General features: G+C 38.8%; 1 protein-coding gene and 2 pseudogenes across 1 annotated transcript; 2 read left to right on the forward strand and 1 right to left on the reverse strand.

Annotated features, from left to right (window-relative positions):
• The first annotated feature begins 344 nt into the window (after positions 1-344).
• On the forward strand, positions 345-6,021 carry LOC141718390 (putative tatC-like protein ymf16; annotated as a pseudogene).
• A 1,258-nt stretch (positions 6,022-7,279) lies between these two features.
• LOC141718398 (uncharacterized) lies at positions 7,280-7,573 on the forward strand (annotated as a pseudogene).
• A 906-nt stretch (positions 7,574-8,479) lies between these two features.
• On the reverse strand, positions 8,480-9,352 carry LOC141718407 (F-box protein At5g07610-like). The gene has a single exon (XM_074520789.1). It carries the CDS (start codon positions 9,350-9,352, stop codon positions 8,480-8,482), a length of 873 nt encoding a protein of 290 aa, XP_074376890.1.
• Positions 9,353-22,981: the final 13,629 nt, after the last annotated feature.

Consider the following 22,981-nt stretch of genomic DNA (forward strand, 5'->3'; position numbering starts at 1 on the left):
TTTCTTGTAGAGGAATGTGGAGCAAGGACTCTCACAAAGATAGAACGGATCGCGATTGCTCTGTCACTTCATTTTTTTATAAAGTGAGAAGCCATACCTTGCCACATGAAACTGGGTCTGACAATACCATTCTTATCCTGCCCCCCACCCCTAGTGAGTGAGCAAAGCAAGCTATACCTGATACCGAGCAAGGAAACTTATCCTGCCGCAGTGATCATGGAAGTAACGAATTGAAATGAGAGTGGCAAGGAATTGACCAAGCAATCGGGATTCGTACTTTGTCATCGATCCAATTCCTACCTTTCTTTGTTTCTCTCAATCACATACGTAGGAAACATCAAAAAATGGGACAACCAAAAGCTTTAGCAACGGTCAGAATGACTTTTCTTCAACTTTGCGGTGGAGCTTTAAAACCTTCTCCGGATTTCAGGAGTATAGGAAGTGCATATGGGTTCATGAGTCAAGGTGCGCTTCTCCTCCAATCGAATATATTCTACTAAAGCAACAAAGCCAAGAGGAGAAGTATACCAGTCCGGCGCAATCAGCTATAAACCAAACCACTCCCTTTATTCTGCAACTGGATGGTCTCCCGAAACCGGCCAACTGGTAAATCCGGAACATTCCCTTATTGAAAGAATGCCCCGCTTCAATCTCTTGCTTGCTTTGGTGCCCGATCCAAGGAAAGGTGTCTAAGTCTGCCTTCAAATAAGCAATCATAAAGGCTGATCGGTCATAGGCTCCGCCCTTGTTTTAGATCTTCTATCTCTAGCATTGGCTAGCGAAGCAGTAGTGGTAGAGGTCGAGCTGGTAAGCTAGCTCATAGGACCGGCTGCCGGATGCGCTAAGGATGCTTATTCTTTGGTGCTAGGAGCAGTATGCAAGCTGGGAGTTTAATGTGAGGCGATAGTGTGTCGATAGGTAGCTCATCCCTTGCTTGGTAGTTCAAGATGTAGGCGCTGTTGTCTTTCGTGAGTGTGGGCGTGACTAGCAATTCAGAGCCTCAGCCTCTACCATTCTATTTAAAAAAATGAAAGCTGACTAGCAATCGCGCATTTTTCTTATTAGCGGATGTTAATAATGAAAGACAGAACATATATTAGAAGGCAATCCCCGGGGAATTCCTATCGATTTCCGATGGATAACAATCCATCTTTCCTGCTTTCGCTCTTTCTCCCAATCAGTCGCGGGGGTTCTGGGCATGAGAACGCAAGTACCGGAATCAAACAAAAGGTCTGAACGTCCGAGGACGAAAGAAAAAATGCTCCGTGGGGAACTCGTTACATGTCGGCATATTCGTGTCGGTTGCACAATGCTCACTCAGCCAATCCATACCCAGAATAATGTCAAAGTCATGCATCATCATCGGAAGCAAGTTGACCTTAAAATTCCTATCTCCCACAACTATCGGACACCCTCGGTACTCATCAGAAATAATAACAGAATTACCCATTCAGGTCATAATTAACATATGAGGATCAAGTAATGAAGGCAAAACTCCAAGATAACGAACAAATGATAAGGATACAACAGAATGAGTCGAACCAGTATCAAATAACACATAAGCTTCACGTTTACCCACAAGAAGTGTTCCAGAAAACGGTACCTGAATTAGTAATTAGCTGCCTCCTGATTAGCGGTCAATGCAAACACTCTGCCTGAAGGATTCTGTTGATTCTACAGACCTCCACTACCACTTCCTCCACCACAGTGTTACGCGACACTGTACAATCCTTTGCCCTATGTGCCATACTACCACACAAGAAAGATGTTCCAGTCTGTCTATAACAAGGCTTCCCCGGATGATGTCCACCACATGTAGCACAAGGAGCAACTTGAATCATATTAGGATTGCCAAGAAAGCCAAGTTTGAAAGGTTCAGAGATTGTAGAGCCTTCTTCGTCCCTTAGCGTAGGACACTAAGTAAGTAACCTACCAATGGAAGCTCTCTTTAGCCGATATCCGTAGTTTAGGCTTTAATGTAGCGTAACACCCATGGGATCCCATAATCGCGATAGATCACACAATTTTAGCCATAGAATGGATTAATGAATTTGGTCTAGTTTACTAAGCTATAATAAGTCTACATAAACCTAATGCAATATTGATTACACTCCTTCTCCTGTCGAAACTAGGGATCAACCTGTGGACATGTTGCGCTTTCACGAGTCACAAGCAAGCCGGTAAGCGGATAGATTGGATGTGGATGGATACCTAGTCTGTCCCCCATAACTGCTCTTGCTTCCTTCTGTTGTGCGCCTAGGCAGGCCAGCGGCATGAATCACTCATGTCACCTTGGTAACACCTTAACACCTATGGAGTCCCATTCTTGTGATAGAATGCTCTATTTTAGCCAATTTGGTAAAAGACTTTTTAGATTCATCAATTGCACTCCTATGAGATGAGAACTTGTCAAATTCTATGTGTAGTTCTATGTGGCAATCTGGTTGAACTTTCGTACTCTATGCCTACTACTTGTAACTTGTAACTTGTAAGGGAACATAGAAGACCTGGACTCGTCTGTACGGATCCTCTTCTTCTAGGAGGAGTGGTGATTGAACCATTTCTTCGCGCTACCCACTCTTCTCTTTCATAAAGGTATATGAATCTGACTTCATAGGTAGAGGGGGCCTATTTGGATCGTCAAGTCTAGTTAAGGCTTACTCTTTAGGCATATTACAAAGAAAGGTGTTCTAAGGCACCAGGGAAGTATTAAATGTCTGCCCCCTCGGCCCTGACATATCTAAGACATAGTTCGTGGCGTACGATCGAAGAAAGCTGGGCGGAAAGCTCGAACACCAACCTCAAAAGGCGGTGTTAACCCTGTTACAATACAGGGGAGATCCGTTTAGCCAAAACGAGAAGATCTTTTATAGTCTAGTTAGGGGGTGGATTTTTTTCATTCCTCAGTGGGTGCTGCTTTTGACTGCTATCTCGTATCAATCTAGTATTGCGGCTTACGCTAGATTGACTCCTTGAATACGAATAAACGTGAGAGCCAACCCCCATTTTTTCTATATAAAACCTAGCCTTAAATTCGATCTTGAGTTGGTTCGAAGTTGAGGACTCAGAGCAGATCAACTCCAGGTTTGGTTCCGCAGCTTCTATAAAGTAAGATCTTCATGATCCGGTTGACTCCATTCATAAGAGATAGGAACGCACAAGCACAGGCGAGAGGTCTTTTAGAGCCTTCTGACAAGGGATTGGCTAAGATTTGATATTTGCTTTTGTCTCTCCCATTTCTGTGAACAAAATCGCTTTGACTTATTCCACTAGACGGGGAAGGTCTGTCCCTTCTCCACTGGAAGAAAGTAAATGATCACGTAGGGCGAATGAATCAAAGAAAGGGAAACTTCTCCATCCTAGAAAGCGGAGTGACTTCTTGAATCTTTGAATAGAGAGCCCCATTAACCAGACAAGCTGGAGGAGACAAGATACCTCACAGAAAGGATGACCAAGCTCAAAAATACTAGGAGGTTTTTGGTTCTGGTGTTGGAGATTAAGTAAAATCCGAGTTGGATTAGCTTGGATAGGGATTTCGAACTCTAATCAAGGCATGACATAATGCCAATCCGAGAATCCTTTATCAAAAGCCTTTTTTTGGGCATAACAAGCCCTGCCAACCATTGACTGGCATCTCAATAGACTCTAGCGAGGAACCCGGTTTGGCTTCAATTGAGCCAAGTTTTCGATTTCAATTAGGCCAGCAAGCCTAAGACGTCGTAATGCCTTTTTCTTAGTGCTCATAGAACCTTCCCACAGGGATATCGCTATATAAGTTCCTGCCCATTCACCAGTTGATCTGATTCACGAGTTGAAGTTAATCCGATGGACGAGTGGATAAGGAGAAGTTCGGGACAGATCCAGGAAAAACATGGAGAGAGCAGGGGATATACATATCTGTTTGTATCACCACAAAATGCACCTAGCTCCGTCGCTATCCTCTCCGTACCAGTCTCGCTACTTCTTTCCTCTCCTACCTAGTCGAGCCTCTTATGATCCTCTCTCTTATTATACGATACCACTGGGCTTCCTCAACACTTCTTCGAGAACAGCCAATCCCCTCGAACTGACTTATTCAGGAAGTTAGGTAATCTCGCGAAATCATAAATATCTCAGCCCAGCTCTTCTACGCTCTTATACGAAAGGCGATAGTCGACTGAATGAACGAGAAAAGGCACTCTCATTTGCCCAGTCGATAGAAAGAGAGCAGGGCTATCTAGTAGGCTCTTTGGCGAATGCACGGCTTGCTAAAGACCTAAAGACTAGGGGCATCGAATTGCATGTGTTAAGCATATAGTTGAAGTAGCATGATGTAAGCTTCTTAGCACTTAGGCGACTACCTATAAGCTTCACCCTCCTTCTAAGAGGAGAAAGTAAGCAAGACTTTATATGCTACGACCTTTCTTCAGCATCAGAGACTTTTATGTTATTAGCATTTACTCCAACTCATTAATGCCATTTTTTATACCATACAAGGAATTGAGACTGAGAATGACACCTTATTCGCTCTGCTACAATGAACGAAATAGCAGACCATTGAGGGCGGCTCAAACCATCCAAATTTTCTTTTGCCCGGGCCCACTTTCTTTTTTATCACCTTATTGAAGCAAAGTGGTGGAAACAGGTGATGAGTCTGGGAAGTCAGTGCATTTAGGGTTCACTTCTTTTGGAATTTTATGGAGTCGAGCTACTTTGTGAAAGAACGTCAGAGAGTTAGAGTGAAGCTTTGCCCCGAGAGGCTATCTATACAGTCTCTTCTTTCTATCGGGAAAGAGAGTCATTAACGCATTCGTTCTGAGTCGACAAATAGCAATAGGGAAGAAATCTACGTTAGCAATCGGAAGATTGGAACTCCACTCAATCTAGTCACCTTACAATCGGAAGATTGATAGCACTTTTTGGTGCTTATAAGGCTGGACAAGACTTCGAACAAAAGATGACTTTCGACAGCATGCATGAGTTCAATCTAAGTCAGATGAAACAAAAAACGGCAAAGAAACTTGAAATGCTAGTGAATGAATATAAGGAAACGACTGGACCGGCTAGAGTTGCACGTGTGGGAAAGAGACAGATTGGAACTCCACTTTTTAGGTCTAGTGAGGCAAGGGCTCAAAGAAGGTGGCCCCGCCTATGTCAGAGAAATCTTTAAATGAATAAGTTTTTTTTCTTTCTCCTTTGAATTACTCATATATATCCTATGAATTTCATTTCGCACCGAAAACTTTTCTAGGAGAAGTTCGAATCCGTTTCGTTTGGATATTGATTGGTTTTGGTTTGACATGGTTTACGCGTTACTGGTTCCCGGAAGAGTAATATCTCCATTAGCTAAACCCTTTCTTACCCTGCCTTTGGACTCGTATTTTGTTCATACACAATCAACGGAGGCCTTCCCGACATATGTTGCAATGTCTTCAATAGCATGCTCTTACTTCGTCTTTCCCTTAATAAGTCATCAAATTTGGTGCTTTTTGATCCCCAGTTGCTATGGGGAACAAAGGACGAAATACAATCGATTCCTCCATTTAAGTGGTTCTCGCTTCTCCTTGTTCCTGTTTCTAACTCTTCCCCGGGTAGTTTCCAATGTTTGGCACTTTCCATACTTCATGGGTGCAACATCAACAAATTCGCTCATAATCAAGTTACAACCCAAGATCTATGACCATATTCTGTTAACTGTTCGTATTTCGTTCATTCCATCGGTATGATCTCAGGTACCTGTAATTGTGATCCGTTTTCCAGAACCAAGGGGTCTTTCTGCGGAAACCTCCATGAACAATCGTCATTTTTTGATGGTTTTTCCGCTTCTCGCAGCTGCTCTTTCCACACCTCCGGATATCTGGTGCCAAATCGTCGCCCGTTTCCTTATTTCTTTGATAATAGAGTTGGCTATCTTTGTGGCATCGATTGTACAAGTTCGTGAAGAGGGCTGGACGAGTGGAATGAGGGAGAGCGGCTCGATCGACAAAAAAGAAGAGTAGCCCCCCTAGAACCTGGCAAAGTCATTATCAATGAATTCCCGAGCAATTATCAACCAATCACGTAATTTGTCGACAGAAAGCTGATATAAAGTAATTGATATATAAATTGATCTAACTGGACCTTCAGTCCCTATTCCAGACTATTCTTTCTATAGGAGATAGATGAAACTAGCTGACAAGGCTAGCTACAGCGCATTCATTGCACCCTCCCGTCTCTTCTTCAAAACGGTATTCGTTTGATCTACCGATCGAAGGCTGTAAGAGCGGACTGCTCTACATTCAGCCACACCGCAGTGACCCCCGAAGCGATCTTCTTCTAGTTGCGGGATGAAATCCGACAGCCAATTGCCGGCTCTGAATAACCAGCCCAGCAATAAGCTCAATTCTTCCATAACATAACGGGGCGGGGTTGCGCGCGAGCCGAATGACGTAGGTGCACAAGAGTACTTCATACCACAACCATCTCTTTTTTATAGGTTCTACGGACCAATGCCTGCTGCTTCATCTGGGAGAAAAGAATCATAGATATGCCGGTCATTAGAAGGAAGAACCGCCATAAAAAGATTCCTCATGTATCATCTATAGCAAAACTATGAACGGGAGCTAGCAATCCAGACCGTATTGAAGAGGTTCTTGAGACACAGCATGGAAAAGTCACAATATTAAGAAACGAGGTCCAAGAATGAAGAAGGGGTAGAATTACTGAATGAATATGAGATGTGGCTAATACCCGAGGCATAAAAGAAGCATTTTCTACGGGGTCCCGAAACCACCAGCCACCCCGACCTAATTCATGATGAGCCCACCAACTTCCTGGCAAAATGCCTACGGTTAAAAACCACCGACATGTCAAGATCCAAATTCGAATTGGTTCCTGGTCCTGGTCAGAGACCACTGTGTTCGCACCGACGGTCCAAGAAAGAGGCGAAGTAGTGGTATCTTTCTTTCCATTACGAACGACACGCTTCGCCTGCTCCCTCCCCGTGTCCACTAGCGCTCCTGTCCAGAGCGAAGAGAGGGAGAAAAAGCACCGCCGAAGCAGCATAAGAAGGCTTCTATTGCTACGTAACAATAGAGCAGGATAGCATTTTGCGCCCACATATTTGAATTTGAGGGTAAAGAGCTCGCTTGTTATACGGGATCCGACACATCCAGCAGAGCGAAACAATGTTCCATTCTTTTTGGAGGCATCCTTCCGCAAATTTTTGATCTAGGATAGCGAGTGGAGTGCCACAATCCCATTCATCATTTTTGATCTACATAAGCCAAAGCCCATAGCATTGGCGACGTCTCCGGCATAAATGCAAGGATGATATATAGCTGATATAGGATCTTGTGGAACAGGATTTGATTCTGCAAGTGGTTCGGTACGAACGAATAAATTTCGAACAAAAGGGTCGGCACTCGCTGATAGGAAAGGAGAGAAAAACAAAGCAATGCCAAGAGCTCCGTCAATCCGATGTTCATCGATAGACGAAGCTCTCTCTTTATCATCTCGTGCCAGATGCAACAAAGGACTCATCCTTTTTCCTTCTCGCGAACCGCGGGAGCGCCCAGCGCCCAGAGGAGCAGAGCTCATTTTCCTTTCAGGGTAAAGCGGCGCATAAACATAAAAAAGGGCTGGCCCGTCAAAATACGGTTCCTTCACGAACGGAGTTCAGAATCAACAAAGGTCCGTAGAACGAAGGGAGTGTACAACTGGGGTGCAGCCCTACTTTTTTGTTCGTAATGAGGGAGAGATAGGATGGAGTTGTTCACGAAGTTCGAGACAAAGGAATAAAAAATAGTTTCTCTATGGACTCCTCGTTTTGAGACATTATGGCTTTGGGGTCGACCCCGGTAACAAAGAAGGAATCCATAAAAACTTAGGATCCAACACCATGATAAAATACTACCCTCATGATTAGACCATGTCCCTGAGATTTTATAAAAGAAAGGTGCATTAGCGGTTAATACGTTGTAATTGGATAAGTTATTAGGAATATGACGGAACGAAAGACCAAGGAAAGAAAGAAGAATGCACCAAAATGCAAGTGCTGCACCAAACGCTGGTGGTTGTTTCTTGTTGTAACATGTCATTTATCCGATATACAGATCATTTCCATCCATTTTGAGTACTTCTCTTCTCCAAAACAATCCCAAGGACAATGTCCCCCTATGAACCTACTCACTGGGAAAGAGCAATACATATATATTACATATAGTTAAAATACTTGTGCTCCCAGCTGTCTGAGGCTAGAGGGTATCCAGAGAACACTTTCAAATTGATTATGAAGGAAAACAATACATGACATAAGTACCAGATTACATACAAGGTTATTCCAAATGCTACAACTTAAACATCGAAACTTCATCACATAACACAATTTAAGTATACAAATAAGTTGAAAATATGTGAATATTATTAAATATACAGTCAGAACTAAATCACATACCTTTTATTGACTAGTGTTCAGTCACAGAGGGTATAGGGTTGGAACAAATGGATATGCATTCGAACCCTAAAATTTAATTTTTTCCAATGATGGAAGCTCAGATAGCACGTCAATCCCAGTCCTCTTTAAATCGTAGGAAATAACTTTGCCTGGAATAGTCATGATAAGGAATGAATCTTCATCATTTTCTCCGCTCACAACACATAATATCGAAAATGCGTACTGAAAATCGTTATACACCCCTTTCACAACAATCTCTGGGAACAGAGATGTCAAGAAGTCCATATGTACCCGATACTTGACAAACCACCTCTCAGTATCTTTGTCCAATTCGTAGATACAAAACACTTCTTCGGTCAAGTAGCGAGAGCAAACAAGATGCAAGTGCCCGTTGAATTCTCCAAAGTACCTGAAGTAGACCACACCTCTTAGACATCCTTCTGGCATAGAGACTCTTCTCAGTTTCTCAGCTTCAACATCAAATCGAAAGCAGTAGCAACTTAAAAAATCATTCCCAACCCAATAAATTGCACCCTGACAATATATTCCTTTGGCAAATTTAACAGACATTCTATTCGTTGGAATATTGGCATCTTTCCAATAACCAGTTTCGGAACTATATATTATAATACGAGATCCGAACAATTTACCTCCATTTTTGACACAAACAATTTTGTAGTAGGGTGATGCCAAAAGGTCGAAAGCCAAATTGCACGTGACAATCGGATCATCTTCATATAACTTGAGTAAAGGTATCATTTTCATTTGATTAGTAGCCAAATTATGAATACAGTACAACTTTATCTGTATATCAGAAGTGTTGAATTGAAATAAGGTCAATCCATTACAAGATTGTACCATCTTCATTCTATTTTCACCAGTAAGTAACTCTATGTTCGGTTGGATCCAGGTATCATAAGGATCAGAACAAGAAGGCATTTTAGCCTCACATTGAGGTATAGAGAGAGAAACTGAGTAAATTGAATAATCTGGATGAGGGGAAATGTTGGAGCAAGAAACTGAATTATTTGGCTTACCTGTATAGCAATAAAAATGGTTTTTGAAGTGCTTGCTGAAGTACAGATCTCTAGGAAGAGGGTTGTAGAAGAAGATCCCGTAGGGGATGCTATAGCTAGGGTTCTTACAAGTGTGACTAAGGCTGAAATGGCGATCGCAAATGAGTGCACGCCATTGTTTGGACACAATTTTGAATCGGCTAAGCGATTTAACAGGGAGATGTGGTAATTGTTAGTTTTAATTTAAATTTGGTTTTCGTATTTTGAAGTTTGTATTTAAATAAATCAGCTGTTAAGTCAGGACTGCAACTAAGGCTTAGTTAGGTGTTTGTTTCCTGTTTTATAGGATCGTGGAGTAGTAGATGAAGAGTAGGAATGTAGTCGCTATTTTCTAGGAACCAGCAACTCTTGTTTCTATTTAAGTACTTCTTGTAATGTCTTTGGCTGAATAAGAAGCTAAGTATCGTATTAAGCTCTTCAGATTTATCTACTTGTGTTAAAGAGTTCAAATATATAGTTCTGTTTTTACATTTGGTATCAGAGCTCATATATTCAGAGTACTCTCGAGACAACACTGTAAGATGGATAACGGGAAAAACAAAGGTGGATCGTTTGGGCTAACTTACCCAATGTTGGCCAAGGGAAATTACACGGCGTGGGCTTTAAAAATGAGAGTGTTTATGCAGGCCCAGGGAGTATGGAATGTGATAGAAGTGCCTGACCCCAAAGATGAGAAGAGTGACAAGATTGCCCTGGCCATGATTTATCAGGGCATACCTGAAGACATGTTATTATCCATCGCTGAAAAGAAAACAGCCAAAGAGGGGTGGGAAGCCATTAAAGTCATGTGCCAGGGAGCTGATCATGTAAAGAAGGCCAGAGTGCAGACACTTAAGGCGGAGTTCGAGACTTTAAGGATGAATGATGGTGAGCAACTTGATGACTTTTATATGAAGCTCAATGGTCTGGTGTCTACCATTCGAGCTTTAGGAGAGGAAATGCACGAATCATATGTTGTTAAGAAATTGCTTCGAGCGGTTCCGTCCAGATTTCTCCAAATAGCTTCAACAATCGAGCAGTTTGGAGATTTAGAGAAAATGACAGTTGAAGAGACCGTTGGTTCGCTTCAAGCTCATGAGGAAAGATTGAAAGGGCAGAATGAGACAGCAGGGAGTAAGTTATTGTTGATAGAGGAGAAGTGGTCCAGGCGTGAGAAAAATGACACTAAACTTTTACTCACACGGGAGGACTGGCTAAAATGTACAGGCAACACTGATGGGACTAACAATTGGCGAGGTGGTCGTGGTTTCAAAGGCATGAGTCGAGACAAAAGCACAGTGAGGTGTTTCAATTGTAATATGCTGGGGCATTATGCTACAGATTGCAGGAGGCCTCGTCGAGAAATAAATCAAAAGTCTGAAGCAAATCTGGTGGAAATCAAAGATGACGAGCCTGCATTATTGTTGTCTGAGCTAGATGAAAGTAAGACACAAATGGTGTTGCTGAACGAGGAGAAAGTAATCCCGAGATTGGAGACAAACCCAATAGCGAAGAGAACGTCACAAGTATGATACTTGGACAATGGAGCTAGTAATCATATGACCGGAGATACAACAAAATTCTCGACGCTGGATGAAGGAATAACAGATAAGGTAAAGTTTGGAGACGGGTCAACCGTGAATATAAAAGGGAAAGGGTCAATCACTTTTAAGTGTAAAAATGGAGAAGAAAGAATATTTGCTAATGTATTCTATATTCCATGCATGTGCAACAATATTATAAGTCTTGGATAGATGTCGGAAGAAGGTAACAAGGTGGTAATGCTTGGTGATCTATTGTGGGTTTATGAGAAAGATGGGAGGGCGTTGATGAAAGTTAAGAGGTCTGTGAATCGGCTGTATAAAATTATGTTGGAAGAGTCACCAGGTGCCTGCTTATTTACACAGAATACAAAGATGGAAGAAGAGTCATGGCTATGGCACTGTCGCCTAGGCCACGTCAATTTTAACGCAATGTCCATCATGAAGGAAAATGATATGGTTGTAGGTTTACCCAGATTGCTTCAACCTACTGAAGTATGCAAGGGATGTATCATGGCGAAGCAAACACGGACTCCGTTTCCCTCTCAGTCAAGCTATGCATCTAGCAAAGGGTTAGAGCTGGTCCACGGTGACTTATGCGGACCAATCTCTCCACCGACCCCATCTGGAAAGAGGTACTTCTTACTTTTAGTCGATGATTTCAGTCGTATAATGTGGGTTTTCTTTTTGTCAACAAAAGATAAAGCTTTTGAAGGTTTTAAAAAATTTAAAGCACTGGTTGAAACTGAGTCAGACAAGAAAATTAAAACTCTTCGTACTGATAGAGGTGGTGAGTTTTGTTCCCTGGAATTTAAAAAATTCTATGAAGATGCTGGAATTTTTAGGCAATATACTGCTCCTTATTCTCCACAACAGAATGGTGTGGTGGAACGAAGAAATAGAATAGTTGTAGCCATGGCACGAAGTTTTTTAAAGGAGAAGGGCGTACCGTCAGAATTCTAGGGGGAAGCTGTAAGGCACTCAATATATGTGCTAAACAGATTGCCTACATGAGCCCTGTCAAGCCACACACCCTATAAAGCTTGGACAGGGCGTAAACCTGATATCTCTCATCTCAGAGTGTTTGGTTATTGTGCGTATATTAAGGTACCATTGGTGCATACTCAAAAATTGGATGATCGCAGTCAGTATGTTGTGTACCTTGGACGGGAACCCGGCAAAAAAGCCCATCGTCTGTATGACCCAGACATAAAGAAGGTGTCTGTGAGCAGAGATGTAAAGTTCGTGGAGTCAAAATCGTGGGCTTGGAACATCATGGGCAAAACAAATGAAGCCCATACTCAGTTCTTTACTATCGACACGCCCCATAAACAAAGTTCTAGTGAAGCTAACACAGAGGAGGTTGAAGAACCTGCAACACCAGTTACCCAGACTATATCAGTCCAGTCGAGTGAGGCACTCCCATCAGATGGATCAATATCGACAGGTAGCAGTAGCTCTCAGACATCAGGTGCAAGCAGCACACCGAAACGTTTCAGAACGTTGTCTTCAATTTATGGCACGACAGAAGATATAGAGGCAGAGGATGAGAAGTTGTTATTCTTGGGGGTCGAGGAGCCAATTACATATACTCAGGCAATAAAAGAACAGGCTTGGAATGACGCTATACGAACCGAAATAGAAGCTATTGAAAGAAACAATACATGGCGGTTAGTCGAGCTTCCCACTGGCCAGAAACCAATAGGTTTAAAATGGGTCTATAAATTATAGAAAAATACGGAAGGAGACGTGGTGAAACATAAAGCGAGGCTTGTCGCAAAAGGATATGTGCAGAAACAGGGAGTTGACTTTGAGGAGGTATTTGCGCCAGTAACCCGTCTTGAAACTGTGCGTTTATTGTTGGCGTTAGCAGCAAAAAACTACTGGGAAGTCCACCATCTTGATGTTAAGTCAGCCTTTTTGAATGGTGATCTACAAGAAGATGTATATGTTATGCAGCCAGAGGGTTTTGTGCAAACAGACAAGGAACAGATGGTGTACAAGTTAATGAAAGCATTGTATGGACTTCGACAGGCTCCACGGGCCTGGTATGCTAAGTTAAACAAGTGTTTGGAAAGTCTGGGCTTCACTAAATTCCCATATGAGCATGCAATATATACGAAGCGGGTAGGTAATGAAACAGTGATAATTGGAGTATATGTAGATGACTTGTTGGTTACAGGAACCGACCTATCACTTATAAAATCGTTCAAGGAACAGATGAGTCATATATTTCATATGAGTGATCTTGGCAGATTGTCTCATTATCTCGGAATAGAAGTGAGCCAAGGAAAGGAGTTCATCGAGCTGAAGAAAACTTCACACGCAAAGAAACTGCTAGAGAGGTGTGGTATGGGCGAATGTAAGCCTACGAAATATCCAATGGAGCCAACATTACAGCTGCACAAGGATGTGAATGGAAAACCAGTAGACTCAACTGAGTTTAAAAGTGTTGTGGGAGGTCTGAGATATCTGGTTCATACGCGACCAGATATCTCCTATGCTGTTGGAATTTTAAGCCGTTACATGGAGAGACCCACGGTCATGCACTGGAATGCAGTGAAGCGAATTCTCCGTTATTTGAAAGGTACGCTTGGTTTTGGTCTGATTTATTCAAAGGGAAGTGGAAATAACATATTGTCGGGGTACTCTGATAGTGATCTAGCTGGGCAAATAGATGACAGAAAATCTACTGGGGGAATGGCATTCTATTTAAATGAGAGCTTGATTACATGGGTGTCTCAGAAACAACGCTGCATAGCTCTATCATCATGTGAATCAGAATTTATGGCAGCTACTGCGGCTGCTTGTCAAGGTATATGGCTATGAAATTTGCTGGGAAATATTACAGGGGAGAAGCTAGGTCCTGTAGTCTTATACATAGACAACAAGTCAGCGATCGATTTAGCTAAGAATCCTGTGTTTCACGGGAGAAGCAAACACATTGATATACGATACCATTTTATTCGTGAATGTGTTGAGCGGGGTGAGATAAAGGTTGAGCATATTGGAACTGAAAATCAGCGTGCAGATGTGTTGACTAAAGCTATGGCCACTGTCAAGTTCGAGAGGCTACGGGCACTGCTTGGCATGAAGAACTTGCAGAAACCAAATTTAGATTAAGGGGGTATTTGTTGGTTTTAATTTAAATTTGGTTTTCGTATTTTGAAGTTTGTATTTAAATAAATCAGCTGTTAAGTCAGGACTGCAACTAAGGCTTAGTTAGGTGTTTGTTTTCTGGTTTATAGGATCGTGGAGTAGTAGATGAGGAGTAGGAATGTAGTCGCTATTTTCTAGGAACCAGCAACTCTTGTTTCTATTTAAGTACTTCTTGTAATCTCTTTGGCTGAATAAGAAGCTAAGTATCGTATTAAGCTCTTCAGTTTTATCTACTTGTGTTAAAGAGTTCAAATATATAGTTCTGTTTTTACAGTAATATCTGACTGAGGAAGTCTTCATTGCCTCCTATTGCCTCTGCGGGTGGTGAACACTTTTTTGAGACTTTACTTTTCTTTCTCATTTGCTCTCACAACAGGGTCTGATGTCAATATTGCTACTTCAAAGTTTCTGCTAACCTTCTGAAATGTAATTCAGAAACTAAACTCCTGTTTTGTTTTTCTATTTTTTTCTTTGGTTTTTTAAACACAAAGAATGAGTAATGATATAAGATGACATGTAATGGATACGTTACAATGATAAACTTGTCTACTACTCAACTACTTGTTAACTGTTTTTGTTTCTACATTAAGCACTACAAGACATAATGTAATACAAGACACAATGTAATACTGTATATATCCATAGGCTTGGATAACAAAATATATTTATTACTTTAATTTTAAATGTTTAGAAATAGTTTTCTTGATATTATTATCCTGTTCCACTATAACAATGTTCATCTTATTAAGTGTATTGATATAATTTTATAGTTGGAGAGGTTAGAAATCCATGAAATTATTTAAATTAAATTAGTTAGTGATAATTAGAAAATGATATTTTGTTGTTAGAATACTATTGTGTTCAACAAAAAAGTGTTTACTTATTTTGTAAAGAGTAAATGTCAAACATGTAGAGTAAAGAAACCAAATAATATATAGAAAAATTATTAAAAATACAACTTTTGATAGTTAATGCGATTTTACCATCTTCATAAAATATTGTAAAATAACTTATGCAACCAAAATCAACTAAAAATTAAGTTTCTTTCTCATTTGCTTTAAGATTGGGTTTGATGTCTATATTGATAATTCAAAGTTTATGCTAGCCTTCTCAAATGCAATTCAAAAACTAAACTATTGTTTTGTTTTTTTTTGTCTTTTTTTTTTGTTTTTTAAACCCAATCACTCCAAAAAAATAAGGGTAAATTTGACTAGCTAAATATGACTGCAGCTAAATTTGACCATCGGCGGTCATATTTACGGTCAACTTTTATTTATAACTGGTCAGACTTATATTTAACTATAAGTAGTCAAATTTGTGGTCAAACATTTATTTACTAATAGTTAATATTTAATTTTGACTAGCGTTAGTAAATTTATTTTCTGGTCAAATTTGTTGGGTCATTTTTATTTTTTGAGTCCTAAAAAAAAAAGAAATGGAAACTCCCCGCCTAGTGAACAAAATTGTTAGCTGTAAATTTGACCGCAAACAGTCATATTTAGGGGCGGTCAAATTTATATTTTGGAGCTAAATTTCCCGCGTAAGAAAAACGAATATTATTAAAATCATATTTGATTGATGGCAGTCATGTTTATAAATGTGACTGCGAGTAGTCAATTTTAGTAATATAATAAAAAATTTAGAAAATAAAATGTATTTGGTTTGATATTTTAACAGTCAACTAGTAGTTTGACGAGTATTTCTTACTAGTATTTTGTCCCATATTAATGTTTCAATTTTTCTAAAAATATTTATGAACGATCCAACCTTACAGATGTCAATATCGATATATTTTAGTGATATGATAAAAAGTTTATAAAAAAATAAATGTATTTGATTTGCTATTTTAGCAATCAACTAGTAGTTTGACTAGTTTATAAAAAAATAAATATTTGTGATTATTTGGTGAAGAAGATGATACGATGGGGGTGATGGACAGGGATAACCAAAATAAGGGTATAGTATATAATAGTTTCCCAATATCAATATTAAATAATATTCCTACCGAAATTACTTCTAAATTATGATTAAAATATATAATAAAATTGAAGATAATTTCATTATCACACATCAACGACAAATTAACTTAAAGCTATTATATTTTGTTGGCCAAATAAACATAACTTATATTTTATATTCAAACTAGTCAAACATTGAGTAAGGCTATTAGAGAATACTTTAACAAAATATAAATCAATATTATTAAGTACCAAAAACACGTACCACATCTAAAATGAAGTAAACTAAAAGAGTTATCTTGAAAGAACATTCAATTGGCTAGATTATTTCTATGTTGTCAATGAAGTAGTTACACAAACTCAAAAATAATGTAATTATAGAGTATTAACATTTGAAAATGGGATGAAAATGTATACTATTATAATGATAGGGAATTGAATGAAACCAAAAAACTGAAATAAAATAAATAAATCTTGTATAATTACTTATTTGTAAATGTTTAAACCAAATGAATCGATTAAATTAAATTACATAGTTAAAACTAAAATTTGGCACTCTTATACTATTGTGTTCGACCATAAAAGTGTTCATCTGATTAATAAAATGTATTGATAATGGTGTAACGATCCTTTGACTTGAAATTATTATATTTCTATACGAGGATTAATATACTTTGACTACATTAAAAGTTACTTTTGATCGGGTGATGATAAAAGTGGACATCGGGTATATCATGAGTCGTATGAGAAATATGAATGATAGATAAATGATTTAACCCTCCTATAATTAGGAGAGATATTATTGGCCTCTTGATTGAGTGAGATTATAAAAGCATGGTCATGCTCAAATAATGATTTGTCTCGATAATCTACTCATGGATCAAGTAAACCCGGATTAAATGTTGAAGAGGATGACTAAATACATGCCTCGAGTTTAATCTATAATATGTATGGTTAAAGGGATTATATTACACGAAAAACATTAATCATGAAAGGTTTTATCTAATCACGATTTAATTATTGTTTAATTGGGTAACAGTGATGTATTACTAGATACCGCTCATTGTTTATAATTTTATTAGAGAATAAAATTATTGCCAATTAAATAATAGCCTATAGGGTCGCACAAATAGAGCACTTAATGGAATAGTTAATTTAAATTATGGATTTAAATTAATTGATGATTATTTGAATTTTATTATAATTAAGTAAGACTTAAATGAGATAATATAAATTCGAATTAAAGGGAATGTTTTTTGCCCATGATAATTAAGTATGACTTAGTTATTAATTAAATAATAGAAATTCATTTTTATTATTTAATCCAATACCTACTAGGGTTGGGCTTTGCTGTTATGGGCTTTTTTAATCAGCCATTATAAATACATAATGATAGGTTAAAGAGGCTTATACGTTTTTGAGAAAACCCTAGCAGCAAAGAGAGGCAGCAGAGGCAATTCAGATCGTCAAGAAGGAGGCTAGTACATCCATTCCGTAGTCAAGTTCGTGAGACGTTCTTGAAGGTGCTCGTGTGGATACCATAGAGGTGTTTCTCCGAGAGGTAGACACAAAGCGTGATAGCTAGGATCTCCGTTGAGTTCGTGAAAGTTAAGCTCTTGAAAGGTATGATTCGTTATCTCCATAATCTGCCCATAATTATACATGGATCCTGTTTTTGGGTTACGAAATTTCTGTTTTATTTATGTTTATCTGCTGCATTTTATGCCTTCGAAACCCAACAATGGCATCAGAGCTACGTGTATAAGGGGCTGATTTGATTACATCTTTACTGTATTTTTACAAGTATGCATGTGTGATGAGTCTGCCATGATAACAGTTATGTTATATGAGTCTTCCATGATAACAGTTATGTTATATGAATGATATGATGAATCTGTTAATGATCTATATGATGATACTAGTATGTTTAAGATCTGCCATAACTCATATGTATGGGATCTCTTAAAATATGTATACTGATACATGTTTTTGGTAACTGAGATATGGATCGTGTGTATACTGATACATGCTTCTGGAATAGTATTCTGATACATGTTTTACTAGGTCGATCCGCGTGCTTAGGGTTTCGTTTTTAATTTGTGCTTATGACATATGCTTTACTTATTTATTATTCTTGATTGGATCATGATAAGTGATAAATAGTATGTCATTTTTATATGATCTATCATGTTCTTTAATGGTTTCTTGAGCATGGTGCATAGTTATGACCTTAAGACCTTAGTTGTAATGGTTTATTCTTTTGGTTTGTAATAAATACGACTTGCATGTCATTTTCTATTTGTAGTTGTTTTATCTCGAATGTAACTCGAGTTCTTTTGTAAGTTCATTAGTATGATTCTTAATGTAACATCCAAGAAGGACAAGGGAAAGAGGAGGCATCCTATGGAGGCCAAGGAGACAATGAAAGCAATAGAGAAGACATATGTAATAGTTATTTTTACACCATAGACTGACCTTGATCTTTTCATTAGCCTAAAAAGATCACATAGGATTGGGCCATAACTATTGCACGTTTACTTTACGCACTTTTCATATGATGTATAAATAGTATGTGTAGAGTAGAAAATGCATGTTTTAATTAGATTAATGATGCATGTATGTATTAGATACATTACCCATGACATGCCTTTAAACAAGATAAAATCTGTAACGACTCAAGATTTAAAATTAACAAATGATAATGAGATTCTTGTGTTTATGAAACACGGAATACAATACGAATTTTCTTTATTTCTGATATGGGGCGATTTTGTCAACAACGGGTTCATAGAACTTGTAAGGCTGTGGGTTTTAAGCGAGACCGATGTGACTCCTCCACTACCTGGAAATCAAACCATTGACGAGTATTGATTTGAAGTATTTTATTCAAGGAAAAATTGGGAATCTCTTTATGATGGGATCATGATCGTTCTAAATTAAAAATTCCTAGGTAAAAATATTAAGTTTTAATCAGATGCTTTCCAATAAATGAACACTCATTAAATCCTAGATCGATAAGGGGAAGGGCTGTTAGTGGCAGGGGACTCCTATCTATCATGGTGAAATGCGACGAATATAAACGGTTATATTCGGACGTTGTATCATTGGGTCTAACTTAACCGAGTCATCATAATAAGGTGAATATAAACGGTTATATTCAACTATTACGAACTTAGAAGCATAGAGTTTGGTTAAAAATCTATTAGATAGATAAGATCAATTGTTGTTCACCAAATTATCCAAGAATTATATATGATATAATTGACAACTGTTGTCTACCTAAATAATCATGTTTTAAGGATACCAGTGGTTGACTTAGAACATGACGAAATATGGATCTTGGATCACTAGAAAGATTTATGGGATATACTTTCCGAATTAATAGTTAGGGCTATTAATTTGATAAAAAAAATAGTGGGAGATATATTATGAATATATCATAATCATATGAACATAAAATTTTAACTCAGACAATCTAATGTTTATTTTGCACTTTTATTATTGTAGATACTGAGTAATGGCAAACAACACAAACACACTATCCGTACGTTCGGTCCTTGAGAAGGACAAGCTGACAGGAGGAAACAACTTCCTAGACTGGTAGAGGAATTTGAGGATTGTCCTCAGGCAGGAGCGCAAGCTTCATGTCATTGATATTCCTCCTCCAGGCCCCCTTCCTGAGGGTGCTACTGCTGATGAACGAGCAGCACACACAAGGGATGAGAATGATGCAAATGATGTTGCATGTCTTATGTTGGCAACTATGAGTGCTGAGCTTCAAAGACACCATGTGCATATGGATGCATATACTATCAATGAGCACTTGCAAAGCATGTTTGCAAGCCAAACTCGTCAAGAAAGGTTCAACATGAGTAAGTCACTTTTTAATTGCAAACAAGGGGCGAGTGAACCAGTTGGCCCACATGTTCTGAAGATGATTGGTTACATTGAGTACCTTGAAACTTTGGGTTTCCCGATTGGTCCAGAAACTGGTATTGACCTAATCATGAATTCTTTGAACAATAAATTCACTCAGTTTGTTGTGAACTACAATATGAATGAATTTGACAACACACCTACTGAATTGTTGCATATGTTGAGAACATATGAGACCAACATGAAGACAGCTGAACCTGCTCCCATACTGATGGTGGGAAATAAAGGTAAGGCCAAAGGGAAGGGCAAATGGAAGTGTAAGAAGAAGATTGGATCTGATTCTACACCCAAGCCAAAGTCAGGTCCTAAACAGGCTTTAAAGCCTAAAGGTGGTGTGGCCAAGGGTGAATGTCACTACTGTAAGAAAGATGGTCACTGAAAGAGAAACTGTCCAATTTACTTGGAGGATCTGAAGAAAAAGAAAGCAGTTCAGATTTCTGGATCAGGTATTTATGTTATAGAAGTCAATTTGTCTATTTCTACATCTTGGGTATTTGATACTGGATGTGCTTCTCACATTTGTATAAATGTGCAGGGCCTGCAGAGAAGTAGAACTTTGGCTAAGGGAGAAGTGGACCTAAGAGTAGGTAATGAAGCAAAAGTTGCTACTTTAGCTGTAGGGACTTATTATTTATCTATGCCCTCTGGGCTTGTTTTAGAACTAATAGACTGTTTTTACGTGCCTGCGATTCGCAGAAACATTATTTCTGTTTCTTGTTTGGACAAGAAAGGTTTTTCATTTACAATAAAGAACAACAGTTGCTCTTTTGCTTTGAATGATTTAACCTATGTTGTTGCGCGTTTATTTAATGGTTTATATGTTCTTGATTTAGATAACCCTGTCTGTAATATAGAAAATAAATGACTTAAAATGAATGACTCAAATCAAATATACCTCTAGCATTGTCGTCTAAGCCACATAAATGAGAAACGCATATCCAAATTACATAAGGATGGATACTTGGATAAGTTTGATTTTGAATCATACCAAGAATGTGAATCTTGTTTGCTTGGTAAGATGACTAAAGCCCCTTTCACTGGTAAGGGTCAAAGGGCCACTAAACGTCTGGAGCTAATACATAGTGATGTATGTGGCCCAATGCGTGTAATTGCTAGAGGAGGCTACTACTACTTCATAACATTTACTGATGATTTCAGTAGATATGGATATGTATATCTTATGAAGAACAAATCCGATTCTTTTGAAAAATTTAAAGAATGCAAGGTTGAAGTAGAGAAGCAAATTGGCGGAGATGCAAGTCTTAAGATCTTACGATCCGATCGTGGGGGTGAATACTTAAGCACTGAATTTAGAGAGTATTCCAAAGAGTGTGGTACTATATCACAACTCACTCCGCCAGGAACACCTCAATGGAATGGAGTTTCAGAGAGGAGAAATCACACCTTGTTGGACATGGTACGATCGATGATGAGTCATGCAGATCTTCCAATTAGTTTCTGGGGTTACGCTCTAGAAACAACGGCTTTCACACTTAACCGTGTTCCTACTAAGAAGGTTCAAAAGACTCCATATGAGATATGGAAGGAGAAACGGTCAGGCATGAACTTTATGAAAGTTTGGGGATGTAAGGCGTTTGTGAAACGTCAAGAATCTGACAAGCTTGGACCTAAATCCGAAGAGTGCATTTTTGTAGAATACCCTAAGAAAGAAAGCCGTGTTATTTTTATAGTCCTTCTCAGCAGAAAGTGTTTATTGCTCGAGATGCTGTCTTCATGGAAATAGATTTTGTTTCCAAAAGAAACAGTGGGAGAACTATAGATCTCGATGAAGATCGAGAACCGCAAAATAGCATTGAACCTGAAGTGGAACAAGAGCAGAATAATGATAATGCTTAACAAACACAGGTTGTTCGTAGATCTGGTAGATTTCGCCATGAGCCAGAGAGATATGGATTCCTCATGACTCAGTGTGGTAATTTGATGCTCATAGATGAAGATGAGCCTCTCACATACCAAGATGTAATGAACAGTCCAGACTCTAAGAGATGGCTTGAAGCCATGAAATCCGAGATAGATTCCATGTACGAAAACCAAGTATGGACTTTGGTTGATCCACCTGAAGGGGTAAAACCCATAGGGTGCAAATGGGTTTTTAAGAAGAAAAAGGGCATGGATGGAAATGTTCAGACCTATAAAGCTAGGCTGGTTGCAAAAGGTTTCAAACAAATTCATGGTATTGACTATGATGAAACTTTCTCACCAGTGGCTATGGTCAAGTCTATAAGGATTTTACTTGCCATTGCAGCATTCCATGATTATGAAATCTGGCAAATGGATGTCAAAACAGCCTTCTTTAATGGAAGCCTAGAAGAGGATGTGTACATGACACAACCTGAGGGTTTTGTCGATCCAAGGAATGCTGGAAAGGTATGTAAATTGCGTCGATCCATTTATGGATTGGAGCAATCCTCTAGGAGATGGAATATCCGTTTTGATGAAATAGTCACAGAGTATGGCTTTGTTCAAAACGAAGATGAACCGTGTGTTTACAAGAAGGTTAGTGGGAGCTATGTGGCATTTATAGTACTATATATTGATGATATACTACTAATGGGGAATGACATACCTTCTCTAAAGGCTGTTAAGACTTGGTTAGGGAGCAATTTCTCCATTAAAGACTTAGGAGAGGCATCCTACATTCTAGGAATGAGGATCTATAGAGAAAGATCTAGAAGGATGATCGGTCTAATTCAGAGCACATACATTGATAAGGTTTTGCATCATTTTGGAATGTAAAATGCAAAAAGGGGATATGTCCCCGTGTCTCAAGGGATAACGATCTCCAATGACTAGTGTCCGAAATCATTGGATGAGAAGGACCACATGAATAAAGTTCCATATGCTTCAGTAATTGGATCTATCATGTATGCAATGGTATGTACTCGCCCAGATGTCTCG

Source organism: Apium graveolens, chromosome 1, assembly GCF_009905375.1.
Source record: "Apium graveolens cultivar Ventura chromosome 1, ASM990537v1, whole genome shotgun sequence".
NCBI classification, from domain to species: Eukaryota; Viridiplantae; Streptophyta; class Magnoliopsida; order Apiales; family Apiaceae; genus Apium; species Apium graveolens.